Source organism: Plasmodium berghei, assembly GCF_900002375.2.
Source record: "Plasmodium berghei ANKA genome assembly, chromosome: 13".
In the NCBI taxonomy this organism is placed as follows: Eukaryota; Apicomplexa; class Aconoidasida; order Haemosporida; family Plasmodiidae; genus Plasmodium; species Plasmodium berghei.
Window position 1 is genome coordinate 186,377 of NC_036171.2, and position 20,246 is coordinate 206,622.

Sequence of the window (20,246 nt, forward strand, 5' to 3'; positions counted from 1 at the left end):
ACAATATTTATTGCTTTATTTTCTGATAATTACCACCAGTACATTATAATGAATGACTTAAAATGCTTTATCATGTATTTTTTTATGGATTTTAGCGCATAATAAGTTGTAAATATATATATATATATATATATATATATATATATATATATATATATATAATTATGCATATATAGTAATCCTGGAACTATTTTTTATATAAGTTAAAAAATATAATACCTAAAGATGCATAAATAATTGTTTATCTTTGCAAATAAAGCGATATATTTGTTCCAAAGCGTCATATATATAGAGAGAAACAATATTTTTAGAAATATCAAAAGTATGAGAACAATTTGTATAATCTGAATAAAATATATTTATGCAAAATACATAAATCTGCAGACTAATCAGCATATTTCAGCCCAACATACATGTGTGTACATATATATATCCATGTAGATATTCACATTCACACATACATACCTTTACAACAAGCGCGTTCGCTACGAATCGGTGATTTATTTGAAAAATGAATTCCCTAAAACAAAGAACACCTAAAAAAGATAAAAGATAATGCAAAAAAACAAGTGAAAACGTAATCAACAAATTTCGTATTGAATCGAATAATTAATAGAAAGGTTCTGATATCACCAAAAACACATAAAAATATAACAAATAAATAAATAAATATAAACAAAATAAATAGACGATTATAACGCGCAGAGAATAAGACTAGAAGGAAAAAAATATGATATGGTGGTTTCTAATTTCAATAAACTTTTTGTTTTTTCTTATAAAAAGTTTTTTTACTCCCAAGGGGACAATATATTTGAACGATTTAAATAACACCCAAAATAATGCGGCAACAGGTATGGAATAATGAAAAAAATTATATAAAAATCATTTAAAAAAAATATTTTTTGCACCATCACGGAATATGAATGTTGCTCGGCCTCGTACATATTATTCGTTATGTCCATCCAAATTTAATATATCATATTTTCACTATTTTATGCGTTATTTATATTTTCTTTTTCTTTTATTTATTTCCAGAAAAATATATATTAGGAGAAAACTACAATTTAGCGAGCTTAAAATTAAAAGTTGACTTTGGGTCGCTCGATACGGGCACAAAAATTATAGAACATAGTAATGGCATCATAAATATAAAATCGATTCAGCAATATGATTATGACAGTTATATGTTAACACCATGTGATTCGGATATATGGTGGATATACTCTTTTAGTGATTTTATTCACATCGAAAAAATTGGCTTAGTGTCGTTAGAGCATTATGCATCAAATTTTAAAGTAATTGAAATACTGGGAAGTGATACATATCCAGCTACAAAATGGAAAAAATTAGGAAAAATTTCAACGAATTTTACAAAAAGTTTTGAAATTTTTAATATTTATGATCATTGTAAAAATTATGATGAAGATAATTGCTGGGTTAAATATTTAAAGTTTATTGTTTTGTCGCATCATAATATAGAAAAAAATTATTATTGCACATTGACCCACCTTCAAATTTTTGCTTCTTCTGGTGTTGATATGCTTAGTGATAAAATATATTCAGATGACAATATTAATCATATCGAAAGCGATCCTGAAAATTCCGACGAACACAAAAAAATCAAAATACAAGAGCAAGATAATGTTGGACATTTGGAAGTTTTGTACGAAGATCAATTTTTAAAACATATTAAAAAACAAATACATTCAAAAGAAGAAGATTCAAAAGAATTGGATTCGAAGGACAATTATTATAAAGATGCTATAAACCCTGACAATTTTCATAACGATAAACCACTTCATAATAATATTCACAATTCTGATATTCGATATAAAAATTCGAATAAAAATGCACATTATACAAATTATGCTCATTATTTATCCATAGAAAAAGACCTTTTTGACACGAACTTATTAGAAAAAGAATTAACACAATCTAAATTAATAGACACCGACTTAATAAAAAAAGAATTAATGGATACAGAATTAATAGAAGATGAATTGCTAAACTATGAATTTATTGAAAAAGATATTAAAATTAATAGCTTTAATGAAGAAAACATATTCGATAATATAACTCAGCAAATGCAACGGGAGTATGGAGAAAATAAACAATATATTAAAGAAGACACATCGATTATTTCAAATAAGGGTATGAAATATAATGAAAAAATAATATCTCAGGGGGATAACAAAAAAAATATTCAAAGAAACACAAATAAATATATAATGCATCCTAAATACTATAATAAATTATTAAAAGACATTCAAAATGTAATAATTCTAAAAAATGGAAAAAATGAAAAAGGATTGAAATGGACCAATTTATTAAGAATAAATCCTAAATATAGCACTGATTTAAAAATCGAGCCCTTTAATAATATAAACATCGAAACCATGAAAATTGCTTATCATATTTCTAATAAAATTTATACCATATGTAACGTTTTTAAAAATTATAATATAGCAAAAATTTTTAAAATGTCCTTAATAACTTCATACAAACATATAATAATAAATTTCGTTCAAAATAATGGAAATATTTCTTTTTTTATGAATAGAGAAAAATACAATTATGATGATTATACTAAAGAAGAAAATGCCAACAAACTTTTTCCGTATAAAAAATATTTCAATGATAAAAAATTTGTTTCCCCTTTTTATCATGCACTTGAAAAAGTATTAATTATATTATATAATTCTTATTTTATTCCAAACAAAAAATGGAATGCTCACATACAAAATAAAAGAATAGATATAAAAAAAAATAACAAAAAAAAAATAATTTGTAAAAAGAAAAAATGCACAGCTTTAAACACGTTAGAGTATTACCAAAATTTCATTACGGTCAAACATAAACACATCATTTTGATTAAATCAGAAAAGATAAAATTATTAAATCTGCTGTTCTTCCCCAAAATAGTATGCAACAATGATTTTATTTGTTTATATACAAATAGACAAATATATGAAAGGCTTATCAGTAATTATAATGATACAGTTACAAATGTAATAAGAATTTATAGAATGCATGATAATGTTAGTAAACAGAAACAAGTTGAAAAAAAAAATTATGAAACGTTTCGATGTGAACAAAATGAAGGATCGAAATTTGTGTTAAATTTATTTTTACCTAAAAAATTGACAAAAAAAAAATATATAGTTCATAATATCATAAATAATATATCAAAATATAATCATACAAACATCAGCAATAACAAGAGAAATACCTTATTTAAATATATACTGAGCAGAGTTAAAAAAGAACAAAATAATATACAAAAGCAGAACAATTTTTATATTAGCATACTTAATGACACGTTTTTAATTTTATATATAATTTATAGATCAAACAAATATTATATATATACTTTAAATTTTTTTAAAAATTGTATAGATTTTATTTTTAAATGGAATAAATATAAAAAATCAAATATTTTAATGTTAACAATAAATAATAAATCTTTAACGAATAAATATAACAAAATTATTCTTATGAGCATTTTGAATGAGTACAACATTTTAAAAAAAATAAATAAAATACTTGGAAATAACTCACAAATAGGTGTAAATCCAAATGATGATTACAGTGGATGTATTATGTTTTATGAAATAGCAAAAAATGTTTTCAATTATGATATTGAAAATAATATTAAACTCGAAACATTTTTTAATGCAAATAAAAATACCAACGTTTGTTTATATGCAGATATATTATGTCATATACCTCTTATGAATAACCTAAATAACAAATATACAACTGAATTTGTTACTCATTTAAAAGACATAACACTTTTTGAAATAGTTTTCCAGAGGATAATAGCAAAAAATATTATAATCCGATATGGTGCAGCTTTATTTGGCTCCAATAAATATCTCATAAAAACATTGAATACGTGCTTTATAAATATATGGAATAATTACTTATTGAATATCCAAAAAAAAATTAAAGAAAATGAAAATTTTAAATTTGATCTAAGCAAGATAAAAACTTTGGTGAGAAAACATCTTGAAGCAGACTATTGCAATTTCCAGCAGTTATCATATATTACAAAAAAATGGGGAAAAAATAAAACACGCCACAACATAATCAAAAATAATAAAATTAACAATATTAATTCCATTTTAAGCTTTTTCTATCGTATCTCAAGTCGAAACACAATTCTTCATCAATTTCATATGACAAACCTTTTTAAAAACAAACACAAGAACCTTGGATATGCATACACAATAAAACAAAATACCATATTTCATATGCTTCTTTCTTTAATAAATAACAGAATAAAGTCCTTGAACATGGTGAATCATTATAAAAACGGAATAAAAAAACAAAGAAAAAATGAAAAAAACAAATATATCAATTATGAAATAAACAATTGTATTTTTACAATTATGAAACAATATGAATCTGCTATAAAAACAAATGAATATTTAAATAATCAAAATGTTGATATACATAAATATCAGCCACGAAATGACCAGCAAACTAATATTAATATATGTTTATCAGTTAACGAAGCGGGTGATATTATACAATCTGTTAAATGCGGGAAAAGTTATCAAGACAAAAATATTGTTAGCAGAGAAATAAAAAAAGACAAAATTGAAAGTAACATTGTAAACATAAACTACAGCAATACTATTGATAAGAAAAAAAATGATAACAGTATGAAAATATTACATGAAATAAAAAAAAATGAAGAATCAAACAGTAAACTTATTAACGAAGTTTATGATATTATAACAGAGTATGATGATCGTATATCAAACAATTATTCTGTAAAATTAAAAACTGGAAAAAATGTTTCATTAATAGTTAACAAGCAAGATAAAATAAAAAGAGATATAAAAAATAACCATTCAATTAAAAAAAAAATACACAGAGAAAAAATATTAAGCTATCCCGATGATCTTGATAAAATTATTGATGATAATATCAATTACGACAATTATCATGATTGTTTAAGAGAAGAAAAAATCGAAGAAAAATCAAGAAACACAAGAGGACACGCACTACTAACATTAGTAGATAAAGTTAAAATGATTGAAAATAAAAATAACCACGCTATTACAAAATTACGAGATGTTATAAGAATAACTAATAATAAAACAAAAATAATATATCATATGTTATCAAATTTTAAGGTAATGCAAAATACTATAAGCCTTTTATTAAAATATATTATGATAAATGAAAAAAATATGAAAGATTTAAATAAAAATAAAAATCAAATACATAACATTTTAAAAATATTAAAAAATGTTTGTTTGACACAATTTAATAATGCTAATTCAACTTTTGATTCACTTAAGCACATTTGTGATCAGTTTAAAGATATATTATATGATGAATTTGAAAAAAAATATTTTTTTCAAAATTTGAATAATAAATATACAATGTGTCATGATACAGAAAATATTATTCCCCATGATAAAAATTCTATACATACAAAAAATTCTAGTTTTAATTTAAAGGAAAAGAGCAATTATATATTTAATTTTTTATATTACGAAAACCATTGTCATAATGACACATTTAAAACACCACTCATTTATTACAATTCTTCTGTGGAAAAAATACAAAATGTTTATTTAAAAATATTCGACTTTTTTAGCAAATTTAATTTTTGGAGATATTTAATATTCAAATTTAAATATTTCAAAAATAAAATTTATAATTTTTTTATAAATACTAACAAAAATGTAAAGCGATCTAATAATAATCGCCCAAACCACCATTCTAATAACATTAATCAAGAAAACGGTAAAAATTATTCTCTTTCTGATTTTAGTGACACAAACATATATATTTTATTAATCTCTATGTTTTTATTTGTATTTATTGTAAATAATTTTTTGTGTTTTATATTGTACAAAAATTTATCAAATAAATTAAATGCTTATCAAAAATGTGTATGCCACACCAAATAGCATTACATTTTTGTATAATTAACATACAATTGACCAGTGCACACATATAAATCTATATGCGTGTGCGCATTATTTAGCATTTATTTAATTATTTATGTTTATTGTATTTATCCATACATATATATATGTATTAGCTGCATATTTTTTTTTTAATAGCATGTTCTTGCTTCACACCTTTTTTTTTGAATAATTTATATCAACTTTAGTTCACATTATCAAAATATTGATAAACTATAAACCTATATAATGAATTTGTAACTGATAAATACTCTTAAACAATTAATACATAACATTTCTAAAAAATTTTTCTTTCCCTATTCCGGCATCAATCCATTATAGAAATTAAATACAACTTTTGTTTCATTGCAGTTGTTAATTTCTATATTATAATAACAATAATGAATTTAGCATTAATTGAAATGATAAATGATAGAGTTTTGAACAGTTAAGAAATTATATCACTATTTAGTTATCCCCATTTTGCATAATTTGTTTTTATCTTACAGATTTTTAAATATATATATATAATATGAAAAAAATGGAGGTGGCATACGTGTATTTATATATTTATTTATTAATTCAAAAATTGTGTAAATATTTATAAAGAAACATAAATGTATTTAAAAACAAAATAATGCATACAAAGATATAATTAAAAAAAATATATATGCACATAATATATATATAAAGAATTAATAGAAACCATTTAGGAGTATTATATATTGCATATATGATTTAACGCATCTAAAGGCACATGTTCCAACAATAAAAAATATAAAAAATAATAAAAAATTAAACGTTGTGCGGGCGTATCAAATGATACAAATGTGATATCGAAAAATGATACATAGGAATAAAGTCCACAATAAACACAGGAAAAAATGAAATATACACTAGTGTTATAAGTAGTATATCTGATCATGTATGTAATGTGTATGTATATATATATATATATGTGTGTGTGTATAAGCATCCTGTGATTATTCATTTCATTTATCAGGTCTTAGAAAATCATCCTATTTTAATAGTGTTTTCGTCAACAAATTCATAAGGCGGTACTTCTAAATTTGCGGGTGCGGGCCCTTGACGGATTCTTCCTGAATTATCATAATGAGAACCATGGCATGGGCAAAAATAGCCATTATAATTCCCTCCTGGAGCAGGTATACAACCTAAGTGTGTACATACACCAATATTAACTAACCATTCTGGCCTAATAGTTCTATCTGAATCCAATTGTGGATCTCTCATCGTTTCGACTAATTTATCGTCTTCTCTAGCTTTTTGAATATCTTCAGGAGTTCTGTGTTTAACAAAAATTGGTTTACCCCTCCATTTAATTACTACTTGTTCCCCTTCTCCCACTGTCCTCATATCTAATTCTGTTGTGCCTTCTGCCACTAAATCCTTTGATATCCAAAAAAAATGAACTGCTTTGCATATAGTTGATCTCATAATAGATGACATAATAAAAAAGTACGATGCACTTATAAAATACATAAAAGTTCGCCTATCTGCATTTCCACTTCTTAATCTATATTCACGAAAATCTGGATGATAATCGGAATTTATACTATCAGGATTTGGTGCATTTTCAATATATCCAGCTGGCCTAAAATTATTGGGTTCGAATTTTCCAACAGAGATAATAGCAGGTTCATTGGGGTTATGCCATACATCTGTTCTTGTTACATTAGCTCCACTAGCTAATTCACCCTTTTCTAAATCTGGTTTTCTTGGAAAAACCGGTTCAGCTGTTTGATTATAATGAGCATATCGAGTTCTAACAAATATACCTTCATATTGATGAGGATGATTTGATGGCTCAACTAATTCAGATAAATCATCTACTTTTTTATGACTAATGTTTTCCTTTTCTTCGATTTCCCATAATTTTATATCTTCTGCATGATCAAATAAATTTTTGTAACCTGGATTTTCTGAAGCTGGAGGAACTCGCTCATTTTCCTTAATATTATGATTAAATGTCCCACCAAAATACCTTTGACTTATTTTATTTAATTCATTTGTTCTTAAAAATATATTATTTTTTGAAATTAAAGCGATATTCCTTATTCTTATCATTTTATTCTCACGTAATTCTTCTATTCTCTATATTTACACACTTGCTCATTTCTATAAATTTAAGTATGAAAAATAGGATTACATATATAACCCGTATGCTGCATGCATAAACATGAATATATATGAATAATTTCCATATACAAAATTTATATGCATATATAAAGGATCACACACATTCTCCTATATATATAAGTTTGGATATTTATCTATGTATATATTATCTATTTATATTTAGGCTACCTTTCCGTTTAAAGATTTCGTGTAAACAAATATACCAATACTTTTATTTCAAAGGAATTAAATTTATAAAAAATTCTTTAATAATACTTTCATAAAACACAAAAAAACGTGTTAAAAAACAAAAGTAAACAAAATAAAAATATTAACAATAGGAATTATGTAACTATCAAAATACATGAAATACTGAAATAAATACCTACTAAATTATTGTATTTTTTTTTTATTATTTAACATAATGTCTTCCAATGCATACCCATAAAATGCATATTTATTATACTTATATAATTTATTATTTTGTTAATTTCATGCTTATGTTTTATATATTTTTTATTTCAATACTTATTATATATTTATTTTATTTTTATTATTTTATTATACATACATTTATTATGCTGGTATTATAATTTTATATTTAGTTTATTTTTATTTATTTTGGTAATTGTTCTTTTAATACATATATAAAATACTAAGGAATAAAATTGTGTATAAAAGAATATTTTGCACATAAATATTTAACATTAAGTATTATTATCAGTGTTATATATATAATTATTGTATTGCTACACATATACTATATTTTTATTAATCTATTTGAATGTTATGTTATTTAATGTTTTATTTATTTTATTATTTTCTCAAGTAACTCAAATACACATAATATATATAGTTCTGTGCTTTTTAAGCATGTTTCATAAATAGAAATATTAACTGAAATACTCCGAAAATATAATATCATAAAATTTTTATAAATTCGTTTAAAAAATGGAATATTTAATATGTTAAAAAGTACGTTATTTAACATATTCTGCATATTAATATATAAAATACAAGATCGTGCAATTGTACGTTTATAAAGACCTGTGAAAAAAAAATATCCGTTTTTCACCACAAAAATATAATATGTTAATTATATAAATACTTAAAAGGTGCCAATACCCAATCGATATAGACAAAATAGTACTGCACATGAAACTTATATATTCATTTTATATGATAAAAAATGAAATAAGAGGTTATTCAAAGTACATACACATCTCATTACTGAATAGTAACAATAATAGATGTCAGAAACATAGCACGGAGAAATATAGAATTCAATAAATATGTTGCTAATTAAATCTTATGCATAAAAATAAAAAAATCGTTTTTCTACACACATATGCACCTATTTACTATTGTGCGTAATACTTGTATCCTTATTATTCTATACGCAAACATGCTTTTAGCATAACGTTGAACTCAAAATGTTAAACGTGAAAAAAATAAATTGAAGTAAATTATATATCATTTTGAATTTTCATTACATAAGTAAGGGGATATGATATACCTATACTAATTTGAGATTCAATTATTTTTTTTATTTTCCCCATTGCATATAGAAAGCATTAAAAAATATAAGTAATAATATAAGCATAAAAGTGGTGATTTGTAAGTAAACACCAATCAGAAAAATAACTTATTAATTATATTAACCCCAAAGAATAAATTGACAACTATGCAATATCGTAAACATATATAAAGAAAAAATTCGTGCATCTCTTTTTAATTACACATAAGTATTTTCTATATTATTTTATAAAATTACTTGAAAATGTTATAATTTAAAAACAGCTTGCATCAAAAACAGAAAATAATTCTGAAATTTTCAATATAAAAATATTTATCTTTATGTATGTGTTCCTTTTTACTTATTTATGAATAATTAATAAGATTGTGTATTTTTCCCTTTTCTTATATCTGCATACAGTATAAATATAAATTATGTAGACATATAATAGGTATAAATATTATATATACGGATATAAATTATGTAGAAAATATATTTGTCTTATAAATATACATAAAAGATAAACACATGTAACAACTAAAAATTAATAAAAACGTATGTTAAATATATAATATTATTTTTATTTTATTTTTAACAATATTTTGTTTTATTATTCCATTTATGTTGGATATAATAATTTATTTATTTTGGTAATTATAGTAAATTTGTGATATATTTAAATTATTTTTTTTGAAATATATTTAAAGTGAAAATAGCCAAAAATTAAAATAAAAAACGAAAATGCAGCAATTTGATTCCCATTCGTAATTTCATGCATTCCTTATTTTTATATTTAAATATATACATAAACACATTATTAATCAACCATGAACTTGTTTGATTTTTATAACATATAGAAGAATATCTATGCATATTTCTATTTTTGCTGTTTTCCACTTTGTGTGAATTAGTGAATATTTTACTCATTACAAATCCAAAATAAATGAAGCGTATCAAGTGCTAATTTAGCTTTATATTATAAAAAATTACCTTAAAACATGTAAAAAAACGTATATATTATTATTTATTCACGCATGGGAAATTATATACACTTTTTTTTATAAAATAATTGTTGTGAATTATCAAGTGTAGATTATACCTTTTTTATTTTTTGTATATTGTTGTATTATCTTACGGGCATTATACATATACTACAAGCACATTAGTATGAATTTAAGCATGCATAATGTATAGGCTCATACACACATTGTACATATATAGTATGCTTATTGGATTCGATTTATTGTTTTATAAAACAACGATATATTACATTAAGTATTCTGTTTTGTTATAAATTGTGACAATTACATAACATGTGTAATGCATATGTGCACGAGTATATCGCCTTATCTTTATTTTCCCTTCTTATAATACATCTTTTCTTTTATTTGAAATATTTTTTTTCTTAAAAACGTATTATTTTTCAAAATATACAATACATTTTTTTTTCAAGATATCACTTTCAGATGATTATCCTATTATTCTTCTATTTTATTAATATAGATTATTATGAATATTAGCCTTTAACGAGCTGGTGAATCACCAGTGCGCTTTAACTTTTTATTTTTTATATGCATATATATAATTTATATATTAAATTTAAAAAGAAATCAACAGCATACATATGAGAAAACAAAACATTATGAATACAAATTTATCTTTTATTTTATTTTAATTATTGTGTAATATTTCCTTTTCCCCCTAAATTTATAATCGTTGCATAACTTTATCGCCTTATATGCATATTTTATAGATGCACTTTTTATTATTTATTTTTTTCAATATCCCAATATTTTTTTTTAAAAATGACAGCCAAAAAACCATCTAATTATCCACTTAATATGCATTATGTATGCATAAAAAATATATAAATATATTTTTTCCTTGGTTGCACACTGACTATAAATTACATGTGTGTACCTTAATATATTTTTTGAAAAAAAGCATATTAGAAAAATAGTTTATGAACTAATTTCGGCATATATCATATGCTTACAAAGATTGATTTTTGGATGATTACATTTTTTTTAATGGTAATTCTGTATTTTAAACATGTATGAAAAAAAAAAAAATTATTTAAAAAAATACATAATCAGCACTTTAATAATTTATAATGTTTGAATAAATACTTATTAAATCGCTTAAATAGAAGTATCACAATTTGCAAGAATATTTGCATGATATATATATTTATGTATTAATAAAAAAATTATTTCATATGATTCTATTAGATTCTCTACATTTCTAGAATAAAACATGAAAAAGGAATAATCGAGAATAAATACGATAAAAAATATTTACGCAATGCATTTACATAACCTAGTTAATGCATTTCCTTTTTTAAAACTCTTATATGTATATGTTTTTTACAAAACTACAGAAACACAATATATGTGTAACCAAAGTAATACATTTGTATAAATTCAAAAAATTATACTTTTTTTGATATGTAAATGATAATTTATTAATTTGTGTGATGATGATTTTTATGTTATATACTGCAAAAATATTAAACGCATAAAATTATTTATGTTTCTAATTAGCAGTTTTAAATGTAACAAATATTCATATTTTGCATATGCACATATATACACACTTTGCATGTATACGTGCTATTATTATATTTTTGTTTAATGGGAAAATAAATCATCTTGCTTATTCGCATTAATTTGTTTATTTCATTTTATTAATACTATTACATATTTTCCCTGATGTATTGGGTGCAACTTTTTATTTCTTTTTTGATTTTGATAATATTATGCTATAAAATTAAGAGAAAACATTTTTTGTGATGTTTTATATATAGACATAATAAACATTTCTATTATTATACATATTTGTATTAATATTATTATATTATTGATTATATTGTAATTTTTTGAATTATTTCCCAGGAGGAATTTTATTATATCATATTTCTTATTCGTTTATTATATTTTACTTTCATTTCTTTCACTTTGCTTTCATTTTTTGTCACTTTCGATTTATTATCTTTATTTCTAATGAGACAATTTTTTATTTCCACACCCCACACATACACACCAATCAACATATATATGTATATATATATATGCTGTTACGAATAATAATAATATGAAATCGAATGATATGAATGCATTCTGGAAAAATCAGCTGGATGATATAACAAATATTAGCCCAGAAGAATTAAAAACACACCAATTACCTATATCTCGAATAAAAAAAATTATGAAAGAAGATGACAAAATAAAAAATAGTCAAATGATTTCTGCTGATACCCCTGTGTTGTTAGCAAAAGCATGTGAATTGTTTATTATGGAGTTTACTAGATATGCGTGGAAATATACAGAAGAAAATAAAAGGAGGACATTGCAAAGACAGGACGTTATAGCAGCTGCTTGTCGAAAAGATATTTTTGATTTTTTAATAGATTTAATATCTATAGAAGATAGAATTAAATATACAAATTTAAATTGTAAAGAAAATTCAAAAAAAAACTCAAATAAAATTAATTTTGATCTGATGAAACAATATTATAATATCAATTCTTCTTCACACCTCGATGAAGATAATCAAAATATTAATTCATTAAATACATCTAATATAGCGAATTCTAATAATTCATATATGATTGATTATTCAAATAATACTAGTCTTTTTAGTAAATCAACTACTAATTTGAGCTCGATCTATAATATCAATGATCAAGATAATATAATTAATAATTCATTATTGGGTGATACTAATAATTTTGGCGTTAATATCAATCCATGTATCCATAATAATGAAAATATTTCAAATAGAATCATTAAAAGGAATACTAATCAAATTGGAACACCAAATATTCTAATCGCTAATAAAAAAAATACTACTAGAAGCTCAAGCTTGTATGAAGAAAATATGATCCCTGGAGTTCGAACAAATTCCCGAGTTAAAAATCGAAATGCAAAAAATATCTCAAATTATAGTAGCAATAACATAAATATCCATAATCTTGACAATATCTCAAAATATTATATTAATAACGACCAAATTAATAATAACAACCTTTCGATGAATGAAGACAATGCCAATAATAACGATATGGGTGATTATTCGCGTTTTAATATCTACGAAGCTAATAATAAAGAAAATTATTATAATGAAGAATACAGGAAAAATGTATTAAAAGATTCTAATGACGGTGTTGTTAATAATACAAACAATGCTCAAAGCGACATTTTTGAAAATGGTCTATCTGGAAGGCCCATGAGCATCACCAACTTATCAGCAACCAACGAGTTTACACCAAATAGGTATAATACTAACACAACCAATAGTATATATCCCATTAATATGGCTTGTAATAATTCTCTAGAAAATGAAAATCATAATTCGAATCTAAATTTAAATTTGCATACAGCCCAAGCATCATGCAATGGGATAAATAATAATATGTTAAAGAAAAACAGTTCAAGTTTTCTTTCAAATTATAAACACGTGCAAGATATACATATAAATGAAATGCTTCCGAATTTGCAAAATTATCAAAATAATAAAAACGACGAAGAAAATATTGATCATCATATAAAATCACAACAGGGTTATAATGTATATAATAATTATCATAATAATAATTCTTCAAATAAATCAAATAATAATTTAATTAATATTTCTAATGGAAATCAAATTGGAAATATGCTAAACAACAAAAATACTATGAACACAAAAAATATTAATATACACGATAATACTATATATCATTCTTTCTATGGTATGAACAACAATGTTAATAGTGCTGATTTTCCTAACATTTTAGCTAAAAATATACCACAAAAAAATCTAAAAAATAACATATCGATAAATAGAATAACTAAAAAAAATAATAATAACAAGAACAATAATATCGCTAAGTACAATAATCCAATTCATCAAAATAATATAATTAATCAAAACCATATTGTCAAACATAATAGTATTATTTTGAATGATTTTAATAATGCTATTAATAATACAATTTCTGATAATTATAATAGCGAAATGATAAACTTAAATGCAATCCAAAATCAAACAAACCCTGAGCTGAACAAAAATATTCTAAATAATTATTTTAAATTAAATAATAACAATACAAATACACAAAATAATTCTGCATCTGTAACTAAAAATTCTAATATAGACAATACAAATAATATTGGAAATCGAAACGCTAACAATGTTCATATTTCTGGTAATAACCGAAATGCAATTTCTCATAATAATCATAACACCCATTATTACTCCCATAGAAATCAAATAACTGATTCGAATAATAATAATAATAATAACAATAATCATAATAATAACAGCCAGTTAAATTTAACACACACAAAACACATGAGCAATTCAATAAACACCAAATTTAATTCAGTGATTGGGGATTCTGGATTAAATAATGTCGATGAAAACATTTTAAACGACATTATAAATAATCCAGAAACAAGTATACAAAAAAATACATCCATCAATCTAATTAATAAAAATATAGATGATAATAATAACAATAATAATGATAATAATAATAATAATAATAATGATGTTATGCATACTCATTTGAATAATATTAATATGTCAAATATTCAACCATTAATTCAATCTAATATTAAACTTAACATCGATCCGAATGTTCACATCAATCCTAATTTTCAGCTCTTATCTTATCAACAAGCTCCACAATATTCAATTAATGACAATGCATATATATGCAATTTTAATCAAAAGTAGGTCGCCAAACAGGTGGTAAATTTGCAAAAACAAACTCAATACAAGGGGAAATATATAAAAAGAGCAAAAAGAAAGCGCACACACGTTTATATGTGTTATCTATTTATAAAGATGCAGCTATAAGCATTGATACCCGTATAGATAATTATTCTTCATATTCACAGCATAAATTATAATGTTGGTACTATTTTTTTTGCTTTCACAATATTTTTACTATTATTGATAAATTAATATACAATTATTAAAATTTGCATATGCACTATTATTCATATAAACAGGTATTTTTAATATATCTACACTTTGTTTATATTGGCGCATACATATATACTAACATATATATATGCATATTTTGTGCATTTTTTGAATTTGTTTGTACAAACACGAGAGAAAAAATAAATAATAATATAGAAATTGTAATAAAATATGCAAACAATAAATGATAAAGCGGCAATTAGCGAAACAACAAACAATGAATTAGCACTAATAAATAGTATTTAAATGAGTTGAATCCTATTCCTCTTTATCATGTATTTATTATTATTTTATTATTTACTTTTTTCTCCTTGTAATTTTTTATTTAAAATTTGTGCTATATAAACAATGGGATGCTTATTCCTATCTAAGATAAACATTTTTGTTACATATGAATATATCATATTTATATTAGTATCTTTTCTATTTTATATACATAGAGCGATATAATTTTTTTTCCTTTTTTTGTTTTTTGCATATATATTTAACTTTATATTTAAACTTCAATCCTAAATAATTTTATATACCCTTTTAATCTGTTATAATTAAAAATGGTGCAATAGTGAAACAGCGAATTGAGATTCTTCAATAAAATGAACGAAATATTTTTCGGTCTGGAATTATGGAAATTTACATATTACCCCTTAAAAAAACAAATGCAAAAGACTGTCTTTTTTAATAAAACGAATATATTTTTTTAATATTTATGATCAATAAAACATATAACAGTTTTTCTTAACTTAATTGTCTAATTATATGCTTATATAACATGTTTATTTTTATATTTTTTGAAGCACCTTAAGGTTTATTATTGTTTTAAAATGTAATGCCACAAATGAACATAAATTTGCTTCAAAAATATAAATTCAAATTATTAACACAATAAAAAAAAACACAATAAGTTGAAATAGCTATAATATGCGCATAGTAACATTACACGCGTAATAAAAAAATATACAGAATATACAGGCATAATGAAATGAATGAATATTTTACAAACATACACATGCGGTATGCATAAATTTGAGGGGGAATAGTGTAAAGGATATTTGTATAACTTATAATTTTAATAGGTGATGGGAAAATTCAATTAGTAATAATACAATTATAAATATTATGCATATATATAATCCTAATTATGGGTACATATAGAGGGTTATAAATAATGAGAGAAATCACCTTCCATTTATTCCTCAGTGTTTTCGGGTGTGGGAATATAACCAATACTTTCGTAATATTCCTGCATATATGTGTGTGAATTTTTTTCGTAATGTGGATTATCTACATTATATTTTGGAATTTCAAAAAAAAATGGGAATCGTGCATAAAACGAGGTTCTTTTGGGCCTAAAGGATAAAGGATCAACCTCCTGATAATCTGGTTCATTGTCTATTATACTACTTTTAAATGATTGACTGAAATTTCTTAACCAATGGTTATAATACGGAAGCGAATATGCATGATGTTGATATCTATCAATTATGTTTCGTCGTTTATCTTGCCTTCTAAAATGCACATCAGGATTAAATAATATGTGGCGTAAAACAACACCAAAAGATATTGCTACAGCATAATAGGATATAAAATAATAGTTATATTGACTTGGGTCATTAAACCAAGTGTTGTAACTTTTTTTAAAAAAATACTTCAATAACTTATTATCTGTATAGCAGCCATTGAAGTTCCGAAAGGCATTGAAATAATGCTGCGCGTTATGAAATATAAACATTCTTATTGAAAATGGCAAATACTAAATAGTAAGGATAAATATAATATAAAACTGCTACAACATAATTTATAATATTTAAAAAAATATGTTATATATATTTATTTATTATAATTTCTCCGTATTTTATTTATATAATATCCCTCTCACGAATATATAATATATTACTACTATCCTAGCACAATTGTAATTACTTTTTCGTTTTTTCCTTTATCTTTAATTTTTACACATTTTCTTTGTTGAATGCTTAAAGATAATTATACAAAAATGTTTTTTCCACTTACTTTTTCATGTTTTACGTGTTATATTTTATTTCTAAATTTTTCGATTTTATTATTTAATTTTCGTGTGATTTTGTACATTTTAATTTTATATTTTTAATGCGTTATACTATATATTTTTTTTACTATAAAGTATAACAATTTTTTGCATATGCATTATTATATAGTATAACTATTGCCAAATAATTCAATAAACCGCTGGAAAATGAACAGAAAAATATATACCAAATAATTCCTGATTTGTAAAAATTCTTATTTTTTTTTGTTTTTGTTTAATTTATGAATTTGCAAATATATTAGTATATACACATCCTTTATTTTTTATCTTTTTTTTCGAAATAAATTCAAAATGGTAATTTTTAAATTAAGTTTATCAAAAATTGTTTTAATATGTGAACAAAATTAATGTCATAAATGAGCAATACGCGTATATATATATAATACATGGTCATACCAACAAAAAAATTAACAATGCATATAAAATACGATAAAAAGGTATCTTCGAATCTAAACATTTGCATTCCGCAATATATAGAGTCATTCCTTTATCCTCCTTTTGTTTTTTTATTTTCCAAAAACTGTTTTAATTTATTAGAATGTATATTTTTATGGCAATTAAATGCAACCAGTATGAAATAATGATTTTGCAATAATCTCCATTCCTCAAATTCATCAAACATTTCAATTTTTTCAATTTTTTGTTTTTCTTCTGAACTTATATGATAATCATATATTTCGTTCATATCATTTATATACACGTTGTACCATCCTAATCTTTTATATCTTTCCATTTGTAATTCTAAACTGTTGTATTTGTAAATACTTTTTAAACTTATTCCTCTCTGATTAAAGTTGTCTATCATTATTGCCCCAAATGCGGTATTGGGGTTAACCTTAAAAAAAGGGAAATGAAAGTGAAATTATGAGCAAATCATGGGGTATAAGTATAGGCAAAGATAATTAATATAAATATATGAATATACAATGAATAAATGTAGGTATCAAAAAAAATTTTAAATATTATTGAATATGCATAGCATTACTTGTTCGTATACAACTATACATGCAGTGTTTTTCATAAGTTCACTTAAGGCTTTAATTAAATTATCGCTACTTTCAACTTCTAAATAAATCAAAACACATTCACATAAAAATATAGTCGGTAATGAAAAATCAAAACCACTATTTGCTAATTTTTTTCCCACCGAACTAGCATCATTTAAATCAAAAGAAACCATTTTATAATTTTCACAATTTATAAGATCTTTTTCATTTTGTACGCATTTGTCATTACTTATTAAAAATTTGTTTAATAATTCAACATTATTTATTATATTTTTTTTTTTATTTAGCAATTCATAAAAGTCCATTTCGTAGTATTTAATATTTTTATATTGTTCCTATTAGCAAAAAAAATATAATCATGCATATATGTCTCTATGCTATCATATATAATATGCCTGCAATATAACGTATGCACCTTATATTTGTTCGCTTACATATATCCAAAAAAACATTGTATCCAATCCAGCCCCTATATTTACTACCTGAACTAATTCATCCTGAAAAAAGAACAATGCATATGCCCGTGTATATAAATACGCGCACATTAATATAATTTGTATACTTAGTTTTTTCGATTACATTCCCTAATGATTTAACAAACATCTCGATATATTGCCTTATCGCAGCAACTCGTGAATAATAACCTTACAAAATATAAGTAAAAAGAGGAGAATAAAATATAGAAATATATAAAAACTATTTATGTGGATATAATGCTACTTCAGAAAAAAATACATGATTTGAAAATAGGCAAAAGTTAAGAACTCAAAAATTATAGTAATATAACCCTATGTATTCCTATGTACCTCTATTTATTAGAGGGCTTCTCCTCTCTCTCCTTTTAACAAAATATTGCATGTATGGGTCATGGTAATATCCCAATTGAATAGCAGATCTGAACGAAAATAAAACAGAAATTATATATCAGTATCGCTAAATCAATGAATAATACTTTGATTATACGTGTCTATTTTTTAAAATAATTGGGGGTTCTCTATGTTATATATTTTTTTAAGTATACAGTTTACTACTAGCTGCTTCGTATGTTGTTCCTTGAACATTTCTATTGGATGATTCTGCATAATCCATTTTTAGTAAAATAGTTTTATTCTTTTTTATGTGTTATAATATTGGGTTTTAATGAAGAATAATATATCTTTTTAAATTAATATTTATTTTCCCATAATTATTTTATTTTTTTACCATACCACAATTACTAACACATTTTATTTGTTTTTAAATATAAAAAGCATTGTTATATTTTTAATTTTCTCTTTTATTTTAGTGTAAAAATATAAGTATTTTTACAAAAATTTAATATATCAATACATATATTTTTTTAATTATGGTTTTCAACGATATAAACAATATTTGGTTTATAGATTTTTTTTCATCCCTTTTTAAAGAAAATATAATAATTAAGTATTATGATAATTTTTTATTTTATTTCCAAAATTAATAATCCACTTTTATATTAACATATTATTTCAACTTTCACGCTTTTAACTGTTTTATTGTAATTTTTCTTTATCTGTTTTAGGATAAATTCGAATAATTCGTATATTTATATTCCGAGTTACACCATAATAATATGAGAATTGGTAATGGGTACACTTGCC

General features: G+C 23.0%; 5 protein-coding genes across 5 annotated transcripts; 2 read left to right on the forward strand and 3 right to left on the reverse strand.

Moving 5' to 3' along the window:
* Positions 1-730: 730 nt before the first annotated feature.
* On the forward strand, positions 731-5,930 carry PBANKA_1303200 (Sad1/UNC domain-containing protein, putative; the record flags this gene model as incomplete). Its single annotated transcript, XM_034566604.1, has 2 exons — positions 731-851; positions 1,036-5,930. 2 exons carry the CDS (start codon positions 731-733, stop codon positions 5,928-5,930), a joined length of 5,016 nt encoding a protein of 1,671 aa, XP_034423185.1.
* Positions 5,931-6,941: 1,011 nt separating this feature from the next.
* PBANKA_1303300 (cytochrome b-c1 complex subunit Rieske, putative) lies at positions 6,942-8,015 on the reverse strand (the record flags this gene model as incomplete). The annotated part of the gene is made up of 1 exon (XM_034566605.1): positions 6,942-8,015. One exon carries the CDS (start codon positions 8,013-8,015, stop codon positions 6,942-6,944), a length of 1,074 nt encoding a protein of 357 aa, XP_034423186.1.
* Positions 8,016-12,675: 4,660 nt separating this feature from the next.
* Positions 12,676-15,303, forward strand: PBANKA_1303400 (oocyst rupture protein 2; the record flags this gene model as incomplete). The annotated part of the gene is made up of 1 exon (XM_034566606.1): positions 12,676-15,303. One exon carries the CDS (start codon positions 12,676-12,678, stop codon positions 15,301-15,303), a length of 2,628 nt encoding a protein of 875 aa, XP_034423187.1.
* A 1,438-nt stretch (positions 15,304-16,741) lies between these two features.
* Positions 16,742-17,284, reverse strand: PBANKA_1303500 (cytochrome c oxidase subunit ApiCOX26, putative; the record flags this gene model as incomplete). Its single annotated transcript, XM_034566608.1, has 1 exon — positions 16,742-17,284. One exon carries the CDS (start codon positions 17,282-17,284, stop codon positions 16,742-16,744), a length of 543 nt encoding a protein of 180 aa, XP_034423188.1.
* Positions 17,285-18,107: 823 nt separating this feature from the next.
* PBANKA_1303600 (leucine carboxyl methyltransferase, putative) lies at positions 18,108-19,716 on the reverse strand (the record flags this gene model as incomplete). The annotated part of the gene is made up of 6 exons (XM_034566609.1): positions 18,108-18,455; positions 18,606-18,962; positions 19,062-19,124; positions 19,207-19,271; positions 19,434-19,522; positions 19,649-19,716. 6 exons carry the CDS (start codon positions 19,714-19,716, stop codon positions 18,108-18,110), a joined length of 990 nt encoding a protein of 329 aa, XP_034423189.1.
* Positions 19,717-20,246: the final 530 nt, after the last annotated feature.